At 51.2% G+C, this 26,178-nt stretch overlaps 10 protein-coding genes across 10 annotated transcripts; 6 read left to right on the plus strand and 4 right to left on the minus strand.

The window, feature by feature from the left end:
• Nucleotides 1-3,176: 3,176 nt before the first annotated feature.
• KD926_000564 (uncharacterized protein) lies at nt 3,177-5,680 on the plus strand (the record flags this gene model as incomplete). Its single annotated transcript, XM_053104359.1, has 2 exons — nt 3,177-3,636; nt 3,690-5,680. The coding sequence occupies 2 exons, from the start codon at nt 3,177-3,179 to the stop codon at nt 5,678-5,680; spliced, it is 2,451 nt and encodes an 816-aa protein (XP_052952338.1).
• Nucleotides 5,681-6,484: 804 nt separating this feature from the next.
• KD926_000565 (splicing factor ESS-2 family protein) lies at nt 6,485-7,897 on the plus strand (the record flags this gene model as incomplete). Its single annotated transcript, XM_053104360.1, has 1 exon — nt 6,485-7,897. One exon carries the CDS (start codon nt 6,485-6,487, stop codon nt 7,895-7,897), a length of 1,413 nt encoding a protein of 470 aa, XP_052952339.1.
• Nucleotides 7,898-8,426: 529 nt separating this feature from the next.
• KD926_000566 (MID1 family protein) lies at nt 8,427-10,306 on the minus strand (the record flags this gene model as incomplete). The annotated part of the gene is made up of 2 exons (XM_053104361.1): nt 8,427-9,109; nt 9,163-10,306. The coding sequence occupies 2 exons, from the start codon at nt 10,304-10,306 to the stop codon at nt 8,427-8,429; spliced, it is 1,827 nt and encodes a 608-aa protein (XP_052952340.1).
• Nucleotides 10,307-10,974: 668 nt separating this feature from the next.
• Nucleotides 10,975-13,019, minus strand: KD926_000567 (magnesium transporter CorA family protein; the record flags this gene model as incomplete). Its single annotated transcript, XM_053104362.1, has 2 exons — nt 10,975-11,554; nt 11,611-13,019. 2 exons carry the CDS (start codon nt 13,017-13,019, stop codon nt 10,975-10,977), a joined length of 1,989 nt encoding a protein of 662 aa, XP_052952341.1.
• Nucleotides 13,020-14,787: 1,768 nt separating this feature from the next.
• On the plus strand, nt 14,788-16,043 carry KD926_000568 (homoserine kinase; the record flags this gene model as incomplete). The annotated part of the gene is made up of 3 exons (XM_053104363.1): nt 14,788-15,214; nt 15,316-15,614; nt 15,702-16,043. 3 exons carry the CDS (start codon nt 14,788-14,790, stop codon nt 16,041-16,043), a joined length of 1,068 nt encoding a protein of 355 aa, XP_052952342.1.
• Nucleotides 16,044-16,545: 502 nt separating this feature from the next.
• KD926_000569 (signal peptidase complex subunit 1) lies at nt 16,546-17,046 on the plus strand (the record flags this gene model as incomplete). Its single annotated transcript, XM_053104364.1, has 3 exons — nt 16,546-16,593; nt 16,687-16,746; nt 16,852-17,046. The coding sequence occupies 3 exons, from the start codon at nt 16,546-16,548 to the stop codon at nt 17,044-17,046; spliced, it is 303 nt and encodes a 100-aa protein (XP_052952343.1).
• Nucleotides 17,047-17,279: 233 nt separating this feature from the next.
• KD926_000570 (SCF ubiquitin ligase complex subunit HRT1) lies at nt 17,280-17,837 on the minus strand (the record flags this gene model as incomplete). The annotated part of the gene is made up of 4 exons (XM_053104365.1): nt 17,280-17,378; nt 17,447-17,517; nt 17,571-17,649; nt 17,724-17,837. 4 exons carry the CDS (start codon nt 17,835-17,837, stop codon nt 17,280-17,282), a joined length of 363 nt encoding a protein of 120 aa, XP_052952344.1.
• A 913-nt stretch (nt 17,838-18,750) lies between these two features.
• KD926_000571 (proline-rich nuclear receptor coactivator motif-containing protein) lies at nt 18,751-20,157 on the plus strand (the record flags this gene model as incomplete). The annotated part of the gene is made up of 1 exon (XM_053104366.1): nt 18,751-20,157. The coding sequence occupies one exon, from the start codon at nt 18,751-18,753 to the stop codon at nt 20,155-20,157; it is 1,407 nt and encodes a 468-aa protein (XP_052952345.1).
• A 2,027-nt stretch (nt 20,158-22,184) lies between these two features.
• On the plus strand, nt 22,185-23,862 carry KD926_000572 (SMI1/KNR4 family protein; the record flags this gene model as incomplete). The annotated part of the gene is made up of 2 exons (XM_053104367.1): nt 22,185-22,195; nt 22,269-23,862. 2 exons carry the CDS (start codon nt 22,185-22,187, stop codon nt 23,860-23,862), a joined length of 1,605 nt encoding a protein of 534 aa, XP_052952346.1.
• A 980-nt stretch (nt 23,863-24,842) lies between these two features.
• On the minus strand, nt 24,843-25,571 carry KD926_000573 (thioredoxin domain-containing protein; the record flags this gene model as incomplete). Its single annotated transcript, XM_053104369.1, has 1 exon — nt 24,843-25,571. The coding sequence occupies one exon, from the start codon at nt 25,569-25,571 to the stop codon at nt 24,843-24,845; it is 729 nt and encodes a 242-aa protein (XP_052952347.1).
• Nucleotides 25,572-26,178: the final 607 nt, after the last annotated feature.

Below are 26,178 nucleotides of genomic sequence, written 5' to 3' on the forward strand. Positions count from 1 at the left end.
CGGACAGGCTAACCTGATCGGGCCCGAGCGGGAGGGGGAGCCCTAAATGTCTCATTTCGGTAATTTGACGCCTTTCTGCCCCAGTCCACGAGGCACCCAGGTCTGGTTTCGCCCTCGGTCTCGGTCTCGTGTTGGCTTCCCCCATCTGGATCGTCCTTTCATATCGCAATGTCCTCTTGGAGTGCCGACTATCTACTGTCCATCATCCACCCTCAACCGCCGACGGAACTCTATCCTGAAGACTCCCCTCTCTACCGCAAAATTAGAGAACCAACGGATCAGGAACATTATGCTTCCTTCTCGCCCAGGCCCCGAATCCACCTCATTGGTCCCAATTCTCCTGGGAACGTCGCAGACGGACGGTAGAGCGCAGTCTGTACCGTGGTTCTCTGTCCGACCCAAAGAGCGTGCGACAGGCCCCTCCGATGCCCACTAAAATCCCAGCCCCTAATCCAACAGGATCCGCTCGCCGACCACAAACTTCAGCCATGCAGGGAAAGCCCGCCCATCGTCTCCGTAATGACATTGTCTAATGCACGCTCCGAGGGAGTGAACGTTGGACTGGGTCCGCCTCTCTAAGCGAATGATGATCCGGTGCCTGACACACTGCTTTGACTTTGGCTTCTTGTTTTTAAATTTGTGCGTGTTTCATTCTACCTCGGTCTCGTCCAGACAAAGACAACAAGAACACGAATCAGGGAAAACAAAAAAGAATGAAAGACAGACAGACAGACAGCAATGGGTGCACGTGGAGATCGGCGTTCCAGAGATGTCACCCTCGCTGGTCGGAGAATCGCCCCGGACCCAAGTCCTACAGGAGAGTACAAAGTAACAAAATCCTTTGACATCAAGCATCATTACTCCGTGGAGAGAGTCCGAGAGGGATGAGGATGTTCGAAACTCGGCCCTACACGGAGAGACCGGTGTCGACTGTCGACGCTCGACACTCGACTTATCGATCGATCCAATGATGGATCTCGCGGTTCTATTTCTATCCCTCCATCCCATTCTATCGTTGCTAGCTGCCTATCTTTAATCTAAGTCGCCCCATCGTCCATCGCCGATTCCTGCCCACCCCCGTGTGGGATCGCGTCTGGCCAGCTCGTTTGTCGTCTGTCGTGATTATTCATTCCTGCTCCACGGTCGAGCAATAATTCCAGCAGGAATCGGTATCCGTTCGTCTGCAGTAGTATATACATACTATCTTCTTATTCCTCAAGAGAAGCCAGAGAGGGTCGCTTCCTTCCATTTTTTGTCCCCCTCTGTCAGCCCCTGCCCCCTCTCTTTCTTCCTCTTTTGCTTCTACTTTTTCTTATTCCTTTTTTCGCCCTTCTTTTCCCGGTTTGGCATCGTCAACCAGGGGGGAGACAGCAAACTCAGCTCTTTATCCTCAGCTCATTTCCCATTCTCGGTTCTAGTGTACCAAGATTAAGAGAGATCGATCAGCAACAGACGGGAAATTCCGTGTGTCCATTCACCATTGGCGAGCAGGGGTCGGTTCTCGGTCGACATCCTTCCATTCCTGTGAACTACTCCGTAAGACCTAAGACCTACGGTGTAGGACTGTAGGTCCTAGGTCCTACGGGGTAGGTGAGCCTCGATCACCGTGATCATTTCATGCAATATGCATAGGAGTACGTAGTCACTAGGCGTTAGGTAGAACTACTGCTATGTAACTCGTTAGTGACATATCCACCGACGACCAGAGTCCCCATCCATGGGTACGTAGGAGGCTAGTAGTAGTCGGACGTCTGTGCGGACACTAGAGGGCAAAGAAGTCAAGCCCGAATCTCCTGATTTGAACGTCTCCACGACCTGAGCAGGCCGGTGATCGTCCTCGTTCGACCCCATAATGACGAATGACTATCATACAGCATACACACAGAAGACAGCGATAGTGAGGAAGGAAACACCCGGTAGAGGGCAGGAGACGGAGTACGGTTGGGAAAAACAAGTTAAAAACCAAGAAGGAGCAGGAGGGAAGGGGGCGAAATAGTCATGACGGTGAATCATGTTACAAATTAAGAATCCATTCAGAGGGATTCCTACAAAGGAGAGGGAGAGGGAGGAATTGAGGGGGCGGATGCAACGGTACCTCCTCCTCTTTACCGAGGGGAAGGTACGCTGTACGGAGAAAGAGCACGAAGCACGAAAGTACAGGGTACGGGTTACAGGGCAGGGAACCCGCGTCGCCGTACAGGTACAGGGTACAAGGGTACAAGGGTACAAGGGTTATAGGAAATTACCAGCCAGCCCGAGTCTCGTGCCAACCACCGGGGGCCTTTTTTTTTTTTTTTTTTTTTTTCCACTCGGGCCAAATTTATTAATTTAGAAAATAATAAATATACTCCGTCCGTCAAATCAATATTTAAATAAAAATAAAATAAAATGAACAATAAAACCAAATAATTATAACACCACAATAAAAAAGATCATCCAAATAATCCTGGTTCTCTTCTTTTTCTTCCTCTTTTTGGCTCTTCTTCATTTTCAAGTTCTCTTCTCTTTCTTTCTTTCTTTCTTTCTTTCTTTCCCTTGCACCACCTCCCCCAGCCTTCGCTCCCCAAACTAAATCCTCCAGTCCTACCGGGAACCCGTTGAAACTATACGGAACTAAAATCGAACTAACTGACTGACTCCCTCACTAAACTCCTATCTGTTAGAGCCCCCCTCCCCTAAATCCCTCCCTCGGATTCTCTCCCTCTCCCTCACTCATTATTATTTCTTCCTTTTCCTTCCCTTTTCTCTTCTCCCCCGGATAGTTAGTTCCTTAGTTGGCTGACCACTATCAAATTCAGTTCGTTCTTTTATATCCGTTTCATTCAATCATTATTTTTAAACTCGCTCTCCTTAGCCTCTGATCTCGTGGTTTCTGATTTCTGCCTCGCACTGGGACTCCAACTCGACCCCAACATTGCCCAAATTATAGTCCACTGGCTTCTGTGACTGGTTTCATCTGCAACTCTAAATCCAAAACACATCGGAAACTCGCCCATTACTAGACGTGACATGTTCACTTTTTCCTCCTGATTCTTCAGATCGATCACCACTCCCCCCTCTTCTTCCTGGCCTCTACCATGGTCCTGAAATCGACCAGTCCGCCGCAATTGCATGCTTAAATCGTCCTCTCCCTCATTCCCGGCTCGCATCGATTGATCCGCAGCCGTGGTATCAACATGCAGACCTCTCACTTGCCGGCCTCGACCTCCAGGACTATGTCCCAGGATCCGGACCGTCCGTCTACGAGAGGGTCCAACGACCCTCCTGAACATTCAGCCCATGTACGATCTCGTTCAACCGCCCATGCTCAGAGCCCCAAACGTCTCTCCGTCTTCAGCGGTCGCTCTCGGAGTAATACTACGACCTCCACTACCTCCTCGCGTCCCTCTCCCGCCTCCTCTATGACCTCCGCCGATGCTGCGTCGTTGCCTTCGCAAGAGGATCGTACGGCCCCCGTGGCCGGCGTTCGCACCGAGCGACATGGAAGCATGACGAAGTCGCTCTTCAACCGCGGCAGTCGCATTCTGCGGCGTCAGGGCAGCAAGTTCAATATCGCCGCCACCGTGGATGAGGAGGAAGAGGTAGAGCGTGAGAAGTCTCGCTTCGGCCGCCACAAGTCCCGCCAAAGTGATGCCCGTAAGTCACCCGGATTCCTCGGGAATTTACTCAAACTCACACTCTCGTTGCAGATGACAATCTCAAAAGTCTTATCTCTGATCCCTTTGATTTTCACCATCTCACCCACACGAGTCAATCCCAATTCCAGACCTTGGACAAAGCAGGTGAAAACGACCTGGTTACTGAATTCTCTGCCATCCGGGCCTCGCAGAGACCCGTGACGGGTCTCAAGGGTATCCGTGCTGAAGACCTTCATTTCCGTGATTTCTCCACCGAAGATCTCACCAATTGCGGAACGGTCGTAGCAGACGATCGCCCCGATCCAGCCAGTCCACCGATTTCGCCGGGCGCGACGTCGCCCTCGTCTGCGACTGCCAGGAGCCCTCGGGATATCAAGCCGCCAAGGGAGTCGCGCGTATTTGAGAATTTCTCTCGCCCGGTTCCCAGATATCCCCGGGCTGGATCGACCACCCCGCCGCCCAAAACCTCGCCGCGACTGGCGGCGTCTCCGGAAATCTCAGAGCCAGCTCCTCGGGCTATCGATGAAATTTTGGGTCTCTCTTCTCCTCCGACTTATCCGGAGCATGTGTATTCCCACGATGACGACGATGCTCGCCTCGGCTCTCATTTGTCCAGTATGAACCTTGAGGCCATGTTGCCAATGGTCAGTGGCTATGCTATTTCCACCGGGCCCAGCAAAGATACGGCAGGACCGGCAAGGGCTCCCTCGATGTCCTTTACCAACCTGTCTTCTGACCTGGATGACGTCCCCGAAGAAGAGGAGGCGGCGGCGGCGGCGGCGGCGACGCATTGGCATGACAGTCCCGCGTCCCACGCTGAGAGCGCGATCTCCCCTTTTAGTGCCGTGTCGAATGGGACGGAATCAGCCTCGGTGGCTCGTCCCAAGTCCGACTTGTCGATCAACGTGGCCGAGGAGCTGTCGAGGAAATTTTCCGAGGCACTTGGATCGCCGACACTGCCTCAGTACCGCCTGGGTTCAGTTGTGTCCCAGGACGGCCACACAGCGGGAGAAGCCCCCCAACGACGACCTTCCATCCAACCCGAGCCAATGTATGAGACGATTTATGAATCCTGGGACGCCGACATTGATTACTGCTATGAGCATGCGGCAGAATCAAACTCGAACTTTGACTGGGCTCGCAATTCACTCGATGAACAGCGACGCGGGGGTATCGGCATACCCGTTACCACATCTGATATCGACAGTCCGTTTGAAGATGAAGCCCGCGGCGTTCTACCACCAGTACGCCTATCGTGCACGCTGCCTACCCCCATCGTGGAATCTAGCCCCTCTGGTTCTCTACCGGGCTCGCACCACCCCATGTCTTCCGGCCCTGTGGGATATGAGGGCGAGCTGATCGTCCCTCCCAGAAATGGCGAGTTCTTTCAGCCTGTGGGTTCCGCAATTCTGTCGTCTCCCTTTGGTAAACACGTAACGCAAGATACGCTTTATGAGGAATACCTCTCTGCCGATACGGAATCGGATCGACATTTCTCCTTCTGCTCGCAAGGAGTGATTCAACCCATGGAGCATCCCGTCTCCCCGCGAAGCAGTTTCTCTCCCATTAGCAAATGCAATTCACAGGAGAGCTTGATTCTATCCCGTGCGGCATCAGTTGTTCGTAAGCATCGGTCCTCTGTTTCGACAACAAGCGTCCCCGAGCTTGTGCACAGCCTGGCCAACAGCAGAGATCTATCCATGGCTGACCAGCTGGCCTCGGGGGAGCAATCCATGCCGTCTGCCTCGCCATCTTTGTCCAATTTGGGACGCCCTGACTCTTCCTCTCACCATCGACAGACGAAGAGCCTGGCACGAGAGATTGAAAACCAGTTCTTTTACCGGACCGACAATGCGAGCCGGGAATCTGCGGAGCTGCCACCGTCCATTGGCCCATCCATCAAAGATCGGGCCAAATCCACATCTGAGGTTGAAGCGGCCCCCCTCGTTGCTCAGGCTGCCGCGAAGGCTGAGCTCCCGCTTAAAGGGGCACAGCGGAAAAAGGGCAGGACCACCTCCTACTCTCTCTTTCCGTCTCACTAAGCTGTCGCATGAGCTCGTCTTTCTCTTCCTATATCTTCTCTCATTTTCTATTCCATCCTGCCTTTGGGAGGAACCCCCTCTTACAAGCTCGTTGAAATCATTCTTTCGACGTCGAACCATTCACTTCTAGACCTTTTGTACGACCTGATGATTTTGATATTGCTTATTCAGCCCCATTTTCTTTTGCTTGTCCGTTGCTATTCCATCTTGCGAATCGCGTATACGCACCTTTCTCAAGGCCTTGCTATGATTTTCTTTGTTTTCTGCGGTTTTCATAACTCTCGTTAGCATCATTGTTGCATTTCTCAGCGGTTGTTTCCACAGGAACAAAAAGTGTTGGGTGTTTTATTCGGGACGAAGGATTGGGACCAAGGCAAAAAGGGAGGTTTTCTCTTAGGTACTATACTGCTATTATTATTCATGGCTGTGGTTTGTTCAGCATGTCGGTCTTTGATACGATGGGATCTGGGTTTCTTTGTGTTTTTGGATTTGTCTGACTAGTTTAGAGATGTTTTATTATGTGATTATACATATCAACCATAGAGAGAAAGACGAATGACCATTTTCGAGAACTCGTGCGTCCTCTGCAGTAGAAGAAGAATCATTATTATCATCAAGGTAAGTTAAAGTTAGCGACGTTGACTGAGCTTTACGTCATCCGACTCATCCACTCTCACCGCCTTAGATCATTTTGCCGTCCATTTTCGACTCGCCGCATTCCCCGACCGTTGTGTCTGCTTCTTTCTTGTACATCAAATCAATCCAGTCAACCTGCTCACCCTTGTGGGCCAAAAGCTCATCAGCATGTCGACTTCTTCGCAGGCGCTGACCAAGCGTCAAGGCGAAAATAGTCTCATGCGCCCTCCACCGCCCCCTAAGCGCATCAAACGACCAGCGTCCGTCTTGGATGAGGATGTTTATACCAGCGCTCTTTCGGATATCATTGCAAGAGACTACTTCCCCGGTCTGGTCGAGACGCAGGCGAAGCAGGAGTATCTAGAAGCCTTGGATTCGAAGGACCAGGAATGGATTACTACTTCCAAGAAGAAACTCGCCGATCTAATGCTGACGCCGGGAAGAGCTCGGGGACGCCCTAGCAAGTCCGTCACTAATACGCCCATTCACCCGGGACATCCCGGTGATACCCCGATGGGCTGGGGCGGCGACACCCCGATGTCAGTATCCTCGGTCTCATCGGCGAATCCTCAACTGCCCGCGCAAAGCAACGCGCCAGATGTCTCCAACCTCGGCCTTCTCGATTTCCAGGCCAAGTTCACAAGTGAAGACAACGAATCGTTCAACAAACTGCTGGACAAGCAAAATATCAAGCGACGAGAAAAGTACGGTTGGATCTGGAGCGGGAACAAGATCCCCACCGCGCGACAAATCGCCCATCACAAACGTGAAACCAAACGTATCGAGGCACAGGGTGGGAATCCGGACAAGGATAAACAGGTGGCAATCAAGACGGACCTCGATGCGAGACCGGCGAAGCCGGACACGTGGGATGCTGGACCGGAGAACTCCCTCATGTTCATGCCTGCGTCTGTTGAAGACTCTTACGAGACCATCCAACAGAAGTCCGAGGCTTCCTCTCGAGCTGGCCCCAAGCGCGTGGTGTATCAAAACACACGGCTACCTGATGAGGGTGCTCACGCCGCAGCGTCTGAAGGTCGCGCGCCTCCACCTTCCCCCGCTATATCGGCTATCAAAAATGCTATTGCTGGACGTCCACGCCCGACCGAATCCGAGGCAGGCTATACGGGGGGCGAGACGCCTCGAGTAAATGGGTATGCATTCGTGGACGAAGACGAGCCGACACCTGAGGACGCCACTGCGTTCACCTCGGGGCACGGTTATATGGATGACCTTCGCTTGTTGGGGAGTAGCGATGCGAACCCGAACCCTTTCCAGATCCGAGAGAACAGAAAACGAGAGGATCTTCACCATCGGATGGTCGATCGCGTGGCGCGAACGAAGCGATCAGAGAAAGCGATGCGAGTGACGAAAACGCCGGTTACTACAACGCCGCGGTTCGCCAGCAGTCCGCGGTTGGACTTTGGATCTCGCACGCCCGGCTCGACCTCCGGCTCAGGGAAAATGCTCACCCCGGCAGCCCAGCAATTGCTTCACCGCATGGGCAGCACGCCTAGACCGACCGGCTCGAATTCAAGTATACGAAACATCTGGACTCCTACACCGAAGAGACGAAAGTGAACGCTACGGTTCTTTCCCGTCTTTCCATTTTCTCCACTTGATACACAATATCTTACCGGGTTTATTGTAAATATACATTGTTTTAACCCGATTAACGACTTTATGCTACACAGATATCTGGCTGGCGTTATGATACATCTTGCTATTTGTTCTTATTGTCTTTGTATTCCCCGGGCGTGTGAAAGCCACGGTTCAACGGCCCTTATTTCTAAATGAACATATTGATCAAGCTGAGAGCTTTTTGATCCATGCATCTTGCGCCTACACTCAGGAAGTTGTACGCCGAAAAATAGGGCAATACTAGACCAAGTGCTTAAATATTAAATACGGTATACCACTCAGGACTATGCTCGAGGAATTTGTAGTGGGTTTGTCTTAGAATCAGACATAACTAGACAGGACGCAATTGCACGACAGTGAGATATGAGTGTATATGCATATATGTATGTACAGTACAAGGAAAATTTGCAGCCAGTAGACCCGCAGGGCCAGCCTGCTCGGTTTTTTTTTTTTTTTTTTTTTTTTTTTTTCAGTTTCCTAGAACCCAAAAGGGAGCCCACACGAGGGCCAGGATCCGCAGAGTCATCCACAGAGATCGATGCAGATCCGGGTGGCCATTTCGCCGGGCTTCCACCCCGGGATAGTTGCAGGATATGATGCTCGAGTTATCGGAGCGCGCACTGTACGAGGCATTCAGCCATTTCCCGTCGGGACAGCTGAACCCGAGCGCCGCCGGACAGCTCTTGACGAGATTATAGCACACTTCCTGGCACGGGAGAACCTCCTTGTATGGCCCCGGTTTGATGTCGCTGTCTATCAACGAGTTCCGGGACTGATTGGTGACCGGGCTGCGGCGCAGGGGATCCTGATCGGTAAGAGAGGTGCCGTTGAGAAACGCCTGGCCGGCGTTGCGAGTCCGCAGGAATGTCTCCGAGCTCGAGAAGTCGGAACACCGGGGGATGGTGACGGCGCAAAGCCATTGCTTGTACGCCTTGGCACAGTCATCGCATCCAACGGCTAGCGAGAATCGGGTTTCGTCAGAAGCATCGCATTGGATCTGATCAAGGGAGTAGGTGAAGTTTTTGTACATGGCGGCGGCGTAGTCGTCGTAGATGGACCCCAGCTTGGCTGCCTTCAATGACGGGTTAGAAGGCACCGCGTACGCGACGTCGGAGCAAAACGACAGGTTGAATAGGACGGCGCAGCTGTCCTCTGTTCAATTCGTTAATATTCATTGGTGCGATGGGAAGAGAACAGTAGCTTACCTGCTTTCGTCGAGAACCGGAATGGTTTCCAAACTTTCCCGCCACCGCCGCTACTCCCATCCTCTGTCGAATTGCCATCCATGGCTAGAATCCCGGTATAAACAGAGCTTCGATTGAGTCCCGTGACGTAGAGCTGTTCCTCGATTACCTCGCTTCGGTTAGCCATGCTTGTTTGTAGTCCATGGCCCCCTTTTCCAATCTGGGCAAATTGATTGAGTGCACAGTATGACCGGCGCAGGCCCGAGATGGCAGTGTTGTTCACGTTGCTGACGAACATGGTGTAAGGCGGTGTCATTTTGGTCCAATTGCTGGCATTCTGTAAATCGAGATCTGACTCTGCTGAGCCTGGCGTGGCGAAAAGCGCGGCATTCGCGTCTGAATCTAAAAAGCTTACGAATTGATCCTCATCGTCAACGTTGTGGTAATAACCGTCGGTTGAAGCAGCAATTTCGTAACTATACGACCCCGAATAGTCGCTGCTATTAGGAGCGGCAACACCAATATAGACATCCCCTTGAGCCAGTGTAGCAATGCTCATATAGCCATCCTCGGATTTGGTTACCATCTGATTGCTGAAGTCTTCATCGGGTCCTGGTTTCTGCACAGAGTTGGATATAGAGACGTAAACCTCGAGCTGAGGCAGTGATTGCTCATGGCCGGAATCAGCCTTGTCGGCGCTCGGTTTCGAGCAGGTAGTCAGGGAGATGAACACAGTGCGTGAGCGTTTCAAATTCTCGTGAATCTGGTCGCTCGAGGTCTTATTCGTCGTTTTGTCATTCCCGGCGTCTTGTGGGAAATACCACCACTGCATCTGGCCGAGCTTGATGGTGCTTTTCTTGGACTTATTGTCTGATAGTGCAGATGACTCCGCGGGAGCTCGACGGATGATTTCGAGGCCCCGGGTCTCTCCAGTTTCATCCGTAGCATCTTCAAGGACAAGTCCCTGGTGAGACTCTAAGGCGTACGGAAACTGCACACCGCCTCCGATACTCACGTTGCCTTCATTTCCCCCTGACGAGCTAGCCGGGTTCGCCACATCAGCAAGGTCCAGGTGGAAGAGACCAAATGCAAGAATGCAGTAGAGGGCGGTTGCGCTGACAGTCGCATCAGAGCGGCCCAGCGGGAGGAGGCGATTTAGCCGCATAGATATCCAGGGTATGCTATTGAGTCTGCAACCACGACATCAAAATGATTGCGCGGCGTGAAGATCCGATAGTAGATCCTTAACCTCCAAACAACAGAGGTAGGTAGAAGACAGAATAGAGATGTCACGATGCGCCTGTCACGGCGGAGGCTAGCCAAATCGCGAGGGAAAAAGGCCTGGTGAATAGCGCGACGATGATAAGATTCATTCAGCGATGGCCGGCTTTTTCTTTCTTGTTCGTTTGCAAGGAAGATTGGGGATGCCCCAAATTTTCATACGCCTGCCGAGGCGGGGATTTATTATTGATGGATGGATTAACTGCAAGGTGGACAGGAGAAGAAGGATGTATGCCTGGCGCCACACCGCACCGCCACGTCCCGCCGCCTTACGTACGATACATCCATACATACAGTACGATACGGGTCTACAAAAGTTTGAGGTTGTATAGTTATATTATATTATATGTATTGATATGCGCCAAGTATATATATATGTAACAAACTAGATCTCAATCAGACCGACGAACAATACGAATACATCAAATCCCGGTTGCGGGCGATGATTAGAGATCTTTACTTTCCCTCTTCCTCGTGTTGATCTGAGAACGTCTGGCTGCGCCCTTGCTTCACGCAAGGTCGATGCTTCACTGTCAACAAATAAAGCCCGTATTATACGAGTCGGTAGAAGCGGGCTGCAACGCCGCTGATAACTACCACGGCTGCAATCACCCCGAGAATGCCGAAAAACCAGCCGAGGCCGTCGACACCTTGCCCTGGGACATTCACGTTCATTCCGAACAGACCACAGATCAAATTCATGGGGACTAGCATGGTGGCGATAAGCGTGACCTTGCTGAGAACCTTGTTCACGTGGTTTCCAAGCACGAGGTTGGTCACGTTCAGCTGCGCCAAATAGTTGGTATGTGAGCGGCTAAGCATTTTCTCGAAATGCGCCAGGTTCGACATCATGGTCACTACGTGATCCTGAATGTCACCAAGGTAAAGGCCGATGTCACCACGCGGCGTCACCGAGTACTGCTCATTACACCGCTTGGAAAATCCTCGGATGACGTCCGCCTTACCGCCCAATAGGCGCATCAAACTCATGACCTTCTTGCGGAGACCACCGATTTTCGGCAAAAAGGATTCGAAATCGTCCATGCGCGCGATGAAGACTAGGTCTTCAATGGCTTCGGACTCAACCTCGATCTCGCGGATCACGGGGCCAAAACTATCCACAATGTCGTCGCTAAAGGGAGTTAGAATCGATGGCAAAGGTACAGAAATGGAGAAGGGAAATCATACATCATGGCGTAGCAGATCCAGTCACTACTGAGAGACACGTAGTCACGAAGTTTGCCGATTCTCTTTCGGACGTTGGACGCATGCGGGTTGTCCGTAAAGGAAAAGGACAGCACCCCGTCGCGGAACACGATCATATAAAAGTTGACGGGTTCCATAAATTCCTCGCTGGTCTTGTCCAGCTGATAGAAAGTCCGGAAACAGACAAAGTAGTACTGTTTGAACAACTCCACCTTCTCACGAGCTTCCTGGGTCAGAATATCCTCGGTTGTCAAAGGGTGAATGGAGAAGGCCCGCGAGAGAGCTCCAACTTCGGCTTCGGTCGGATTTAGAACGTCGAGCCACCAGACACCGCCATCCGGGCCCAGCTGAAAGAGATCCCGGAATGTGTCTCCGGGTAGTACGAGATCGCCGAGTTCCGCAGCATGTACGGTGCTCTGAGACTCGGACGAAAAAAATCCGAATCTGGAGGGCTCGTTCTCGTTCTTGAGATTCTCGAGCATTTTTTTCTCGTTCATTTCTACCCCGGACTCAAGCGCGCTCTCCTTAAGATTGGAGCCCGTCACGTCATTGGAGGAACGTTCGACGCTGGATGAACGCTTCATGCCGTCCACATCGGAATTCTGGGCCCCGGGGCGAAGATCGTAGAAAATGCGTGGTTTGCGGCTCTGGGAGCTCAAGCTGTGCTTGCGACTGACGGTCGCTGGCTTCGACTTTTGATTCAATGCCACGAACTCTTCCAGTTCTTCATAATCAATGACCGGAATGCGCCCCGGTTGCTCGAACGACGGAACACATGTATCATCCGTCGACTCCAATTGAATATCACCCGGCTGGGGTCTAATGGCATCCGCGTTGCTAAAAGTCGGCCGGCGTGGATGCGTACCGCCAGAGACCGTGCGCTGGAGAATGGCCTCCAGATCTGGCGGGGCATGGCTTTCCAAAGTATTCGCACGCTCACGCCGACGTGGGTCTGCAAAAGCTTCGACCGAATTGGGCGGAGACGTTGACCTGGCGGAAACCGACGACTCCCTCGATATGTTTGCCAGGTCCTGGTGCGTCCGACTAAAGGTACGAGCGTGACGGACGTTTCCAGCGGGGTCGATCGAGAAACGCTGCCCCAACCCACCAATGTCCTTGGCCGATCTGTCGTCGTCCACAACCGCCTGCTCAAAATCGCGGGAGAAGGAACCCGCTTCTCGAAGAGCATCCTGCACATGGAGCATGTCTTGACGCTGGGGGGTCTCCGGGTTTAGGCCTTGTTGGGCGGTGTTCTGGCGACTAAGCGGAGTATCTGGCGCCGCTTCGAGGCGGGGGTGATCCAATTGGAATCTATGGTCGTCCAGTTCGGGGACCGGTGTGCTGAACCTAGTCAGGCACATGTACTTTTCTGACCTCGGTGATTCGGACATGTTGGCGGCGTTCGACGACGGAAGAAGAATGCACCAAGAAAGCTAGCCCAAAAACACGAGCAATCTGCACCGACAACAAAGAGTCGCGCCGTGTAGTATCTGATAGATGATCGGAGTCTCCCAGTCAGGGAAGACGGTCACGGATGAGCGAAACCCAGGGATTACTGCTCCTCCATCTATTAGCCAGACCCCTCGCAAGGGCCTGACATTACCGACGCGCGTCCGTTTGCCAGCTTTAACGTCGCTGGAAAAGTCCTATTAAGGGGGTCTGGTATCGCCCCCGCAGAAGACCCTGAACTTGGGGCCCAGAAGAGGGTGGAGGAAGGAGGACTGGTTGTAGCGAATGCCCGCCAACTTGACTGAATAAGATCGATAGGAGCGTTGTCGCTCCGAGGTTGCAGGGGAAATGCGCGTTGACAGGGAAAGCACCTTGACACGATCCTCGTACTCCACCAGTGGCGGTGAGGTTTCGATTTCTGATAGATGGCGTTGACGCCCAACCCGTTCGAGAAGGGGGCAGAGAGAGGAAGGATGCAGAAACGATATGGAGGCGACAAGGGGGTGGGAGGTTCAAGATCAGCTGAAAGATCGAGAATAGGATCCCCCACAAGTAGATAAAAAAAGCTAGATGCCTAACTTGTTTCTCCCCCCTTTTCTTTTTCAAGCTATGATGGGCTGATGTGTTGCGAAATAAGTGGGTGAGGATTGAATCCAAGTCGAGAAAAGATATGACAGAGAGACCGGACGCAAAGCGGTCGTACGATCTTGAGGGCACGGAGAATAAAGAATCGAATAAATCTCGATTTTCAGGACGGTGTAGAGGTATGATAATAAAAGTTGATAAATAGAAAGGCACAGAGAAAAGAAACAGTAAGAAAAAAAAAAAAAAAAAAAAGCAAAAGTAGAGAAAAAAAAAGTAGGGGTAAGAAAAAGGGGCAGTGGAAAAGAAGTCGTCGACCTAGGAGGTGACTTTGGGGATAAGTCTCGAAAGGCCGCGGGAGGGAGGGAGAAAAAAAAAGGGTGGACTTGTCAGTGGTGAAAGAAGCTAAGGCAAGTCGGCAACATTAGCCCGTTAACATAAATGAAACACGACAGAGCGGGAGCTTTAAAAGAACTAAATTAAAAAAAAAAAAAAAAAGAGGGGCGGGCAGAGACTTCCACCTTTCCAGTCGGAGGAAAACTCCCAGCAGGAAGATTCCGTATCGCTTCCGTTCAATACGTCCATTATTTTCATCATGAATTACATCAGCATCCATCCCGCTGTCTAGAACCGTGGGATAGCCTTATAGGATTAGGATCTTTCCATCTACTCTGCATAAACGAAACTGCTCGTGAACCCGGATGACTAATTACTATCTTACCACAGGAGTCGTCGAGGGCGTCTCATGACGTGCAGCGGCAGCACATGGGAGGGAGATCCTTTGGTGTCTCCAAGAGAGATCGGTCAAGAGTCAAGACTCGAATCGTGCTACATTGCTGTACGAATCATCGACCGAAGAGATACGAACAGGTAATATTAGTAACCCCCCCCCGACGTCGGCGGGGTCTTTTCCTTTTCCCTTTGCCTCTCGGTGTGCCAAGAAAAGCAAAGACTCATACTCCAATTCTGTAGCCAAAAATTAACCAACTGGAAACTCTCCGCCTTTCTTCATCTCGCATCCCACCTAAACCAACCAGAAATATCCGATATCTGGATAATTATTGGTGTCGTTGCGGTCATACCTTCCTCTCTTCTTCTATTGACCAAATCACCTCCCTCCATTCTATCATGGCTGCATCCTCTTTCCGCCTCAACATCCCCTGCTCTTCTGCCAATATCGGCCCGGGCTTCGATGTGATCGGCCTGGCGCTGTCCCTTCACCTGGAACTCCATGTCACAATCGACTCGTCCAAACCCTCTTCCCAACATCCCTTCAATTGTGCGATCACCTATGATGATCAAAGCAACAGCACCGAGAAAATCAGCCTGGACCCCGAAGTGAACTTGATCACGCGTGTAGCTCTATACGTACTTAGATGCCATGAACAGAGATCCTTCCCTGTCGAAACCCATGTGCACATCGTAAATCCCATCCCTCTGGGCCGGGGTCTTGGATCGTCGGGGACTGCCGTCGTGGCCGGCGTCATGCTGGGGAATGAGGTAGGTCGCTTGGGACTGAGCAAAGACCGCCTATTGGACTACTGCTTAATGATCGGTGAGTGAGCCGCCTGATGGAGTCGGTAAACCGCCTGTTTCCACTCCATGCATCCAACCCTTGCGGTGTGTGTGGTCGTTTGACTTACTCTCCCCCATCAGAGCGCCACCCGGACAACGTCGCCGCCTCCCTGTTTGGCGGCTTCGTGGGTACCTATCTAAATGACCTCAGGCCCGAAGACGTAGCCCGCAAGGAGATCCCTCTGAGTGAGGTGTTACCGGCCCCTGCCGGAGGGGTTGACACGGGCAAACAGCCGCCTGAGCCCCCTCTCGGAATTGGTCACTACCGGAAGTTTGACTGGGCCAAGGAGATCAAGGCCATTGCCATCATCCCCGACTTTGTCGTGCCTACCGCCAATGCACGAAATGTCCTCCCCACCACGTACACGCGGGCTGACGTCGTAAGTTCTCCCCGGCCTTCCCTGGACATTTAGGATTGTGATTTCGACGGGTCAATTTGAGACGTGCGCTGATTCCCAATCTCTCAGGTATTCAACCTTCAGCGTGCTGCCCTACTGCCGGCGGCTTTGGGCACGTCTCCGCCTGATCCGGACATGATATATTTAGCCATGCAGGATAAGGTGCATCAGCCTTATCGCCAGACTCTGATCCCGGGATTGACCGAGATTCTCCAATCAATGAACCCAAGCACCCAACCCGGGCTACTGGGAATTTGCCTGTCGGGTGCCGGTCCAACTATCTTGGCTTTGGCCACTGATAACTTCACGGAAATCGCAGACCGCATCGTCTCCCGATTTGCCTCCAATAACATAAACTGTCAGTGGAAGCTTTTGGAACCAGCTCAGGCTGGTGCCACGGTTCAATATTAGGATGTTGGACATGTTATATCTAAGGGGAAAGGAGCATTCACCGGTGGATATCGGTAGGTGTTTCCCCGCGGATGCCGACAGATTGCTTGTTGGCAATGATTCATGTGCCCATGAACAGGAATACAGGGTAAGATAGAACCCTCTCAAGAGAATACCTCAACTAGAGAGAGTCGGGACGAGGGAGCTACCATGTACCTTTTAAAATAAAGATGAGAATAAACCAAATATAGATTGAAAATTATAAATACCTGCACTTCTAGGAATTGAAAGATCATACTAGTAAGTCAAAGGAAAAGGGATGGTGGGAGTAAACCTACCACCTACCTACAGGTACTATAGAATACAGGACTGGTTCTAGGCCTAAGGCGGTCAGCGTGCTTTCACTACCAACGCGGGAACGCTGGGGCTCGTACCTTGTGTATTCCTCATAACTTCCAAGGGTTCCACCCACCTCTAAGCACTCTTCTTAATTCAAATCTGCATTATACTCAATATTCCAGTCATGGACGATTTTCTTGCACCGGTTCAGGATGTTTTGGAAGGACAAATCGTAAGTTGATATGGCCTCTCCTTACCCTACCAGGCCCCGTCATCATTGGCACTCCGCATCAGATGGTAATGTGGCAACTTGAAATGAGAGTAGGACTTCCACGGTCAACGCATCGCCGAATATCTGTCGACCGCTCTTTTGATCCTCTCCGGGGTGAGTGTGAATATACTCTTCTCTTTACCCAACTTGGGAATGTTTTGATTGAAACGTGTCCCTACCCGATAACCTTATCGTCAAGGCTAACTAGTTCTCGTGCAGTTTATCGCTTTTCTAGTCGGATACATCAATGAAGACATTCATCTTACACTCTGGGTTGGTTTGGCGGGCACAATTATCACAGGATTAGCTGTCATTCCTCCATGGCCTATGTTCAATAAGAACCCAGAAAGATGGCTCGTTCCTGTGGCTGGGATCGCTGCCGGTGTCACGGTAGACGGAGTGAAGGTTGCATGAATACCAGCTTGTTCTGTGAATCTAATACATTTCGACCTCTTCATCTTCACAACCAAATGCCCGCATGTAGTCATGTAGAAAGGAGACTGAAATCAATACCCCCTTATTAACGCCGACAAATTTCATCCTTCCTCTCTTCTTTCCTTGCCAGTCTTCTGTCCTATGGTAAAGTCGTTTCATGAATAAAGGTCGTCATGGACCCCGAAGGCCTCTCGCGCTCGTAGCTTCCTATTTTACCGTCCGTACTTTTGGAATTCCCAGTCTCGATTATCCAACGGACAGACCTGGCGAGTTTTCAACCAACGAGATATACAGTGGAAATGGAATGCGTGCTAGAGGGAGTGCCAAGAGAGGTCAGGCTTCGATTCTGGAACACCACATGGGAAAAGTATAGACTCACGTTGCAAATACCCCAAGCGACTGTGCATTCTTCCGTTGTAGATGAGCCCTGGTTTGCTTGACATTCGATACCTATATTCGACGAGTCAGTTCCAATCCTCCCCGTATGATGGCACGAAACATACATAGATCCATTATGTGGTTACGGCAGATGGCACAGTTGTCGACGACAATATCCCACGCCCAGAGAGCTACCGCATTCCACTGTAGTCATTTTCAGATTTCTGGTCAGCCGGCAGGAAATCGCAAAGGAGAAATAAAGATTGTTAAACGCCTACCTTTTTGACTTCAAACCTCTTCTTGCCATCAACTGCCCCTTCGGAGGCCTTGGATGATCCTTTCGCCTTAGCCGAAGCACCCGTAGCAGCTTCCTTCATTTCCACGTCCGCCATCTCGAGTGATGGTATTTGTCCGCTTGCGATTGTTGACTTATTGATGGGTTGGAGATGAGACGTAACTGTTTGGTGCCGCGGTTAGAATCAGCCCACTACTGACGTAACCTAGAAAATTGGTAGAACGGAAGGATCACAAGAGTCACATACAGCCTTTTAAGAGTAACCTTGCAAGAGGGATTAGGGTTTTGGCCGGAAGATGAGGACCTCCGTGGTTCTGATTTTTGTTTGGTGGGCGGCAGGCACGGTGTTGGGCGGAGTCGCGGTGGTCGAGCCAGCATTCAAGGTGTGGTGACTGGTGAGGCTGAAGTGGCGCAAGAACAGAGGGACAATGTCACTCACTAACCTGGTTAGCGCCCAATTAGTTAGTTAACCCAAGTCATGGCGGTTAGTCATCGATCGCTCCCCGCTCAGTTCCTCTTCTCCTCCCCCAACCAGCCTTTCGACTCTCCCAATCCTCGACCAACGTCAGTCAATCAATGAATGCCCTACGATGCCCATCTGTTTTTGTTCTTCCGTTCTTCCCCTCCGTTCACCTATCTAGACTTGAGCATGCCGAACAGTCCTGACTTACAACTTTCATCGCGATCTCTATGGTTTTCATAATAGACAACTTATCTTGGTTCAATCAGTGTGCCACTGCCATCATTTAAGAGTCAGCCCACTCGCTGCCCACGGCGTTTTATATACCGGACTTCATCGCTATTTTCTCAGCGCTCGCGTGTTCAGTGCAGACTGCTGGGCAGTACTCGAACAGCCTTTCTAGGATTGTCCCTTATTTTCTTTTTTTCTAATTTATTTTCGGTCTCTTTGTTTTCATCGGAGTTTCTCTGTGATCTCTTTCGATACCTTTTTAGCATCTTCTTATTTATACTCTTCAAAGGCTGCCTATTTTTTAAGCCTTCTAGTCGCAATGTCGACACAATCACCAACACCTCCAACTCCCAAGGGTCCTCGAAACAATAACAACAACCGACGCAATCAGAAAAGAAACATGACCCCTTCAACGCAGAAAGTCGCATTGGTGACGACGCCTCCGTCCTCGCCGCCGCAGATCCCGAGCCCGGGAGATGCAACGACAGATTCCTCAAACAACGTGAATATGTCGAAGAAAAAACCCGCTCGGTCTAACAAGAAACCCCGAGATGCTCCGCGAGCATCTCCAGCTCAGAAGAGTGGCCATCGACATACTTCCTCGCACCCGAACAACGCCATGACACCTCAACTGAAGGACAGCCCTCACTATGCTGGTCCTACATTTCACGCATCCCCAGCACCTTCCGCTCTCCCCATACCGAGTTTCTTCTCTAAATCCGTGCCGGATTCAGATATTGCGACTTCACTGGACGCGGACAACGACAACTCTGATGCTGGACCGGACCTGGAATCTACGCCTTCGAAACCCAAAACACGGCCGCAACCTCAAGGTGATGATCAAAAATCAACACCCCTGGACTTCCTCTTCAAAGCTGCCGTCGAAGCCCGCACTTCTCAATCACAATCTAGTCCTGAGCCCAGCTCCAGGACGAGGACCCCTCAAACAGACTCCAAAACTCTTCAACAACGCAAAACCGAGGGGGTCGCCAATGGAATATTTTCCCTAGAAATGGAAAGCCCCAAGGCTCACAATTCGCAAATTGGGCCCTCCTTCGCTACGCCGTACAAGGATCGCATGAATGCATTGCGGTCTGCTAGCTCTCCCTCTCCGCCCGTGGCAGAACTCGACGAAGACCAGCGGAGAGCTAAAACTGAAGCGTTAAAGAGTTTATTGCTTAATCCCCGTCCTCAGCGACCTTCACATGCGTCTACCCCAGCTCATGAACACACCAACGGGTACAAGGAGCGACCGAGTCCTTGTGCCAGCGTTCCTCATTTTGCGACCCCGCTGCGGACTAGTTCTGGGCCACCAGCCACCAGCCCGTCTTACCATGCTATGCATGAACAAAGACCTCGCGTGGTTGGCAACGTACTATATTCACCAGTTTATGAACATACGTACCCTAGTGGTGCTCACCCAACGCGGGCTTACAACCCGCCACCGAGAAAGGAAAATCTGACCTCGATTCCTGGGAGCGCCGGGGACTTTGTGGGACAGCCATACCGTTCTTCTCCCGTCGCCTATGATCCAAAGCACCCGTACAGTTCGGTGCATTCATACTCTCCTATTCATCACCAGTCTCCTTCGTCCCGTTCCATGTCAACGAACACATCAGCTCAGACCCTCGACACCAAAAAGATGGAAGACGATCTACGACGAGTTCTGAAGTTAGACGTGAACCCAGGCTTTCCTCCCAATGGAATTCAGAGCTCGTACGCCTAATCCTTTCGGCCTCTCCCGTCTTGCCGATGCCTTCGACTTTACATGACTTGTGAATCTCGTGAATTAACTTTCGGTATTTGCTCACTCATGGGCTTATTCAAACTGTGTTTGGCAATAATTATAATCAGATTTGCCAAGTCTTTCTTTTTATTTTTGATTCCTTTGTTTTCCTTTTGTTCCCTTTATCTTGCCTATTTATTTCACTCTTGAACGTCTCTCGTTGAAATCTCCGGATGTTTGTTCTATTCATTGTTCCTTCTCTACGGTTCACGGATCTATCTAACCCTTTGATGGGTTGTCAAACCCGGAGGGTTGCTGGTGCTTCGTTTTCTTTCCGCCTTCTCTCTTGTTGGTCTTCTTTTGGGGGGGCAGTGGGTGGCGGGGGTAATATTCGGAGTGGTTTTGGTTTTGGTTTTGGTTTAATTTAGGGGATTGTGGAAGCACCGTTCATGTGCTTGCAGTTGTTCCTTCCTCTCCAATAGTTTTTTTTTTTTTTTTTTTTTTTTTTTTTTTTCCCCTATTATGATGTCTCTTCCCTTCTTTTTGACGTTCCTTCCTTCCTGATGCCTTGGTCGATGACCGTCTTCCTTTTCTTCACCGTTTCTCTTGATCTTCCTCGCTTTATTGAATTTTCTAGCCATTCCTCTATTGGCTTTGTTCCGTCATGTGAACCAACCTGTGTATCTGCACTTCGCACACAGTCATATTGGCGCTCCGTCTTATGTCAGACACTCACACTCGTTAACTCTTCACAATGCACCTATTTTCCGAGGCTTTTTAGTCACCGGGCAGCCTTGCACCGCAAACATGATTACTAGGCGTATAGATCTCCACTGAGTAGACTACTGGTACCTATTGGAACTCGAATGAGGTCACAACGATTGGGGGATGGGGAGCGCTGACGATGCAGCTGTTTTCGTGGCAGCTACGAAGAAGGCATGATGTCAAGTTGACGACGAAATGTACGGGTTGAGGGACAATTATCGACGGGTGCTGCGAGGAGGAGTAGAAGTCAAGGAGCACACTGAAAGCGATAGATGCTCCAGCTCCTTGCCGGATGACACCGCCTCCTACCGCCTGCGGAAGGACGGAAGGACGGGCGAAATGACTGCAAACGAATTCCAGGTCCAATGCGGCTGTTTATTTGGGGAGGCGATTCACGGTGTCGACGGGCATGTTTGCATCTGACTCAAGACCGGAGAATTGATGGATGCACCCACAGGATGGATGCATTATGGATACGGTGGCCGTCTGTACCTGACCTTAGTTACTACGGTAGGTACCCATAGGTATCTAGACACAGGTGTAAAATACCAACGGAAATAGAAAGAATACGGTACGGTACAGAACGGGCATCCCTTGTGGCTCCTTCCCTTTCCAGGGGTCGAAAGTCCCGCGAGACTCGATAAACCCAAAGACCCAAAGACAAGTAGTTAACTCCCTTCATCGTCTTATTGATCTTCATTCTCCTTCTCCATCTTCTTCCATTCTTGCTCTCTCGTCCGTTTTCTAGCACTGAGGTCATCAATCATTCCCATCCCTCTCTTCGCTCGCTCACTCGCTCTTTCGCTCTCTTACCCTCCCCCTTCCTCTCTCCTCCCTTATCGCAGACCTGTCGTTTTTTTGTTTTCTTGCTTTCTTTTTTTTGCCTCTTTCTTTCCTCTTTTTTTCTTTTTTAAATTTTATTCTTCTTTACGTTTTCTATTCTATTCCATTTTGTCAAAATCGTCACTCGATCTCCGTTTAAATACTTTATTCACTCTTATTCTCTCCCACCTTCCCTAATCCTGTTACCCACTCTCGTCTGCGACCCCCTTCTTTAAGACTTGAATTTAAACTCCCTGCCTCTCCGCCTCGGCCTCCCTCTGTCTAGTCTTCCGTCACGACCACGTATTTCTGGACTGTCTGCGAATAATACTGAACTTGTTATCCAATGCCCTGTCTTGTGTGAACTTCACATCAAACTGTGCTGAGGAATCGGAATTTTGTTATCCAACTGTCTTGGCCGAGTCTATTGAGTCTCCATCATGGCGAATGCGTGAGTGATTGAAATGGCCCTCCTTCCCCTCGACAAGCACCGCCGCCTGGACTGGCTGACTGACCCTCCGCAGCATTGGTTCAGCATGGCGTTCCTTCTGGCATACGATGACCTCGTATGACCGGCACGCATCCCACGACTCCCCTTATCGGACCGGCAAACATGTGCCTCTGAGTCAAAGCCGTCATGAACCTCTGACTTCTATTGCGACGAGCGCGATCGAATCGCGACCGGACCTCACTGATTCCTACGAAGACGAGCAACACAAAGCATCGACAGGTTCTAATCCCAATGGCTGGACTGGTTCTCCAACCGGAATGGGCTCCCCCAACCGTCCTTATTCCCCTGGAATGCGGTCTCTCTCCTCCCAGAAACGGCAGTCGTCCGAACCCGGTGTAGATGGCGCTCCAGAGATTCAAATGCAAAGCTTCCATGACGGCGCTCCGCCTCCGCCCCCGGTTGCTCACTCTTGGAGAAAAATTGACCGATGGCTAGAAGGTAATTACGAGGAGCTTTTCGATAATCTATGCGAGGGATGTACGCAAAACGACATCAACGAGCTAGAGCATGAGTTGGACTGCAGCCTACCGCTGGAGGTGCGAGAGTCGCTGATGGTTCATGATGGGCAGGAACGTCCTGGTTTGCCCACGGGTCTAATCTTCAGCTGCATGCTTCTGGACTGCGAAGAAATCGTTCAGGAATGGAAAAATTGGCGGACTGTCAACGAGGAATACCTGAGCTCCTCCGGTATGATGGCCTCGCCCCTTCCGCCTAAAGCTCCGGCGAGTTCCTCGTCCGCCGCCCCACCCCCCCAGGGCTCCAATGCAATGTGGAGGCAGGATCTTCTCGAGCGCCAGGATTCTCAGCCCCCCGGGGCGGTGCAAAAGGCGTATGCCCACCCTGCCTGGATCCCTCTCGCTCGTGACTGGGGTGGCAACAACATTGCTATCGACCTCGCACCGGGACCCTCAGGCAAATGGGGCCAAGTCATCATTTTCGGTCGGGATTATGATTGTAAATACGTTGTCGCCCGGTCTTGGGCCGCTTTTCTCGCGGTCATGGCCGATGATCTCTGCAGCGGTAAGGTCTCCGTTGACGAGGAAACGAACGAACTGAAGCTGCTGGAATTCAAATCTCAGAATGTCGAGCCTCCCTACATGGAAATTCTTCGATGGAGAACGGACCAAAAGTACGGCAGGAGAGCACCTCGCCGCAAGGGCCCCAATGGACTAGGTCTGAGTACCGGCGGCAAATCCGGCAAGGAATCTCCCTACGGGAGCCCGACGCCGAGTGAAGAACGTGGAAGGTCACCTCACCGCTTCCCCAACCGCGGGTCTACTCAGAGTCCTAAAACACAATTTGGTATATCCAGCCCTCTCGCTCGTGTCACGGAAGAGGCACCAAGCCCTGTACAGACGAATGGCGAGCCTGAGCTTCCCGAGGGGTCAACGAAACCAGACCTGAAGGAGGCTCAAAGCGAAGATCTAATGGAAGTGGCAACGCCTCAAGTACAGGATAAGGAGAACGACGGAATTCTCGGGAAGGAAGATGAGCAGAAACCGTCGGAAACAGAGAAAGCGCAAAAGCGTGAGTCGAATCCAGGAGCAGCTGGCGCCGCGACCTTGGATGCCGAGGTCTTGGGTGAAATGAAAAATGTAGCCATTTAAGCTTGCCTTCAGGGTTGTCTTCTTTTCTTTGCAGCTTTTTTCATTCACGTCGAATCCACGCCCCCTCCTTTCCGGGAGATTTGGGCTCTGCCGCTCTCGCGAAGAGCTTCAGTCTCTCCAAATCTTCACCCATATTTCCCCCTTCCCAGTTTGAGATGTGTTTGGCGCTTATTTCGAGTTGATGGATTCGGGTGGAGCCTGTTTTTTTGACCTGCTTGTATAAATTTTCTAGTTTATTCCCGATGTATTCTATGGCATTCTCTTGAGCTTCAGGGAAGCCTTTTTGTTCGTTTCGTTTGGAATCCGTTCTATCCAGATCGCCTGTAATTCTATCTCGATGATCATGCAGTCTTAGTCCTCGCTGGTTTTGCGATTTCATTGCCCACCCCTTTCCCATTCACTCCTCGAGGCCATGCAACTCTTCCACCGTCAAGAGCAGATAATACACCCAGGTTGAAGCGCCGGTCACCCATGAGATTCGATCCTTTCATTACCACGGCTGTCTTACAAGGGTTCTTCGGTGACTCTCCCTTTGAAGGAAGGTAGTACATAGCGGCTCTAACACTGGCAACGTATTCGGGCGGTACGTAGTACATGCAGGGAAGGCATCAGGGACCAGCCAAGTAGTCTTCTAGTGGACTTGTTCACCTCTTGTTATAATATGATCTAATGCAGATTGATCCGAACAGCAGACTCGACCCGAAACCTACGATCATGACAGCAGGCCATCCCAGGCTCCAGGTGCATGTGAGTCGTTGTTTGTCTTGATCCTTTCCTGCCTTCGAACCCTCTCTCCGAACCAGGCATTCCCATAGAAGGGGAGAGAGTATGCGAGTTTCCTGTATACCAGACGTACCACGCGCGGTTTTTCTTCGCCATCGTCGTCGTCTTCTTCCTCCTTAAGTTCATACAGAAACAGACTCCGCTGGTCGTATATGTCCACTTCTGCTAAGTACAAGAGCAGATCCAATTCATTTGACTCAATCCCAATCGTCCTCGTCCTCCTCGTCGTCGTGACCACTCCGATATCGCGCATTTCCGGTGCGGATAGTCTTCCTGGAGGCGGGTTCGTCCTCATCACTATCGTCGTCAGATGTGAGAGAGTCCTTATCCCCGGGCTTCAGCTTGGTTTGGTTCAAAATGCCCGTATAAAGCAGTCTCTTCTCGAGAGTTGCCGTGCTGAAGCTGTCCTTGCCATCCCGTCCCCCAGACCCAAGGCCCTCAAAGCCGATCACACGCTCAACCGCAACCCCATCCTTGAAGCCAATCACGCAGGGAAGCACCTTGATCTTGATCTTCTCTACTACAAATGGGGTGTTTCGCACATCGACTCGAGCGAAAGGCACTTCGTGATGACGCGCGGCTAGAGCGCAGATGTGCTCGTCCATGGTATTGCAGCGGGCGAAATCCGGATGCGCGAAATGAATAACACAGCGATGGGTCTGGGTCGTGAAGTCGAGCAGTGCCTGATCACTTTGCAGCGTAGGGTATAGGCCATCTTCGCGAAGCGTCGCTGGTGGGACTGCACCCGTCGAGGAGAGAGCAGAAGAATTGTTTTGGGCCGATGCGAACTCGGAATTGAGTTGCTCAATGCGATTGGCACGATAGCCGGAGTCATCCTCGTTTTCTAGGGCCTCAAACAGGGCGTCGTCGTCAAGCTCATCGTCGACGTCTCGTGCAGAAGGCTTACGTTCGGCGGTGCGGTCCATTGGCGGTGGTGGGGGTGTGCGGTGGGAGCAGAGGGGTAAAGTCAGGAGAATGCGCCAAGTGCGCAAGAGGAGAGATTGTCTGTATTATAGTAGATGACTAGATATAGGTTGATATTAGGATCTGGAGGAAGAATGAGGGGACAGTCGAAAGCGAAAAGGGTGGTCGAAAAGGGTCGATTCGGGAATACGAGGCATACGGTACATCCACGGATACGGTACGGTCCCGTCGGTACCTTACCGACTGCCGTACGGGAACCGCAAACAGGAACAAACAGCCTGGTCGGTTTTTTTTTTTTTTTTTTTTTTTTTTTCCTCTGGTCTCCCGCCAGGCTGCGCCGATTTCTTTAAGGCTTTCAGATTTCGATTGTTATCGTTAGTTTTCCCACTCCTCCTCCTCCTCCTCCTCCTCGTTCACCCTCATCCTCCATCCACATTCGTTGACTGTCTCGTGCGTTTCTCCTTGGGGTCTCCACTTATCTAATTTAATTTTTATTTTATTCATTTCCTTTTATATCTCCCTTCCCCTTCCGTCTCCGAGGCTCTCCCTCACTCACCTCGTCTGGCCCTTCGACTTCGCATCTCAGCCCGACTCCGATCTTCCTCCTTT

Source organism: Aspergillus affinis (genome assembly GCF_023601865.1).
Source record: "Aspergillus affinis strain CMG 70 chromosome Unknown NODE_110_length_122448_cov_86_396891, whole genome shotgun sequence".
Classification (NCBI taxonomy): domain Eukaryota; kingdom Fungi; phylum Ascomycota; class Eurotiomycetes; order Eurotiales; family Aspergillaceae; genus Aspergillus; species Aspergillus affinis.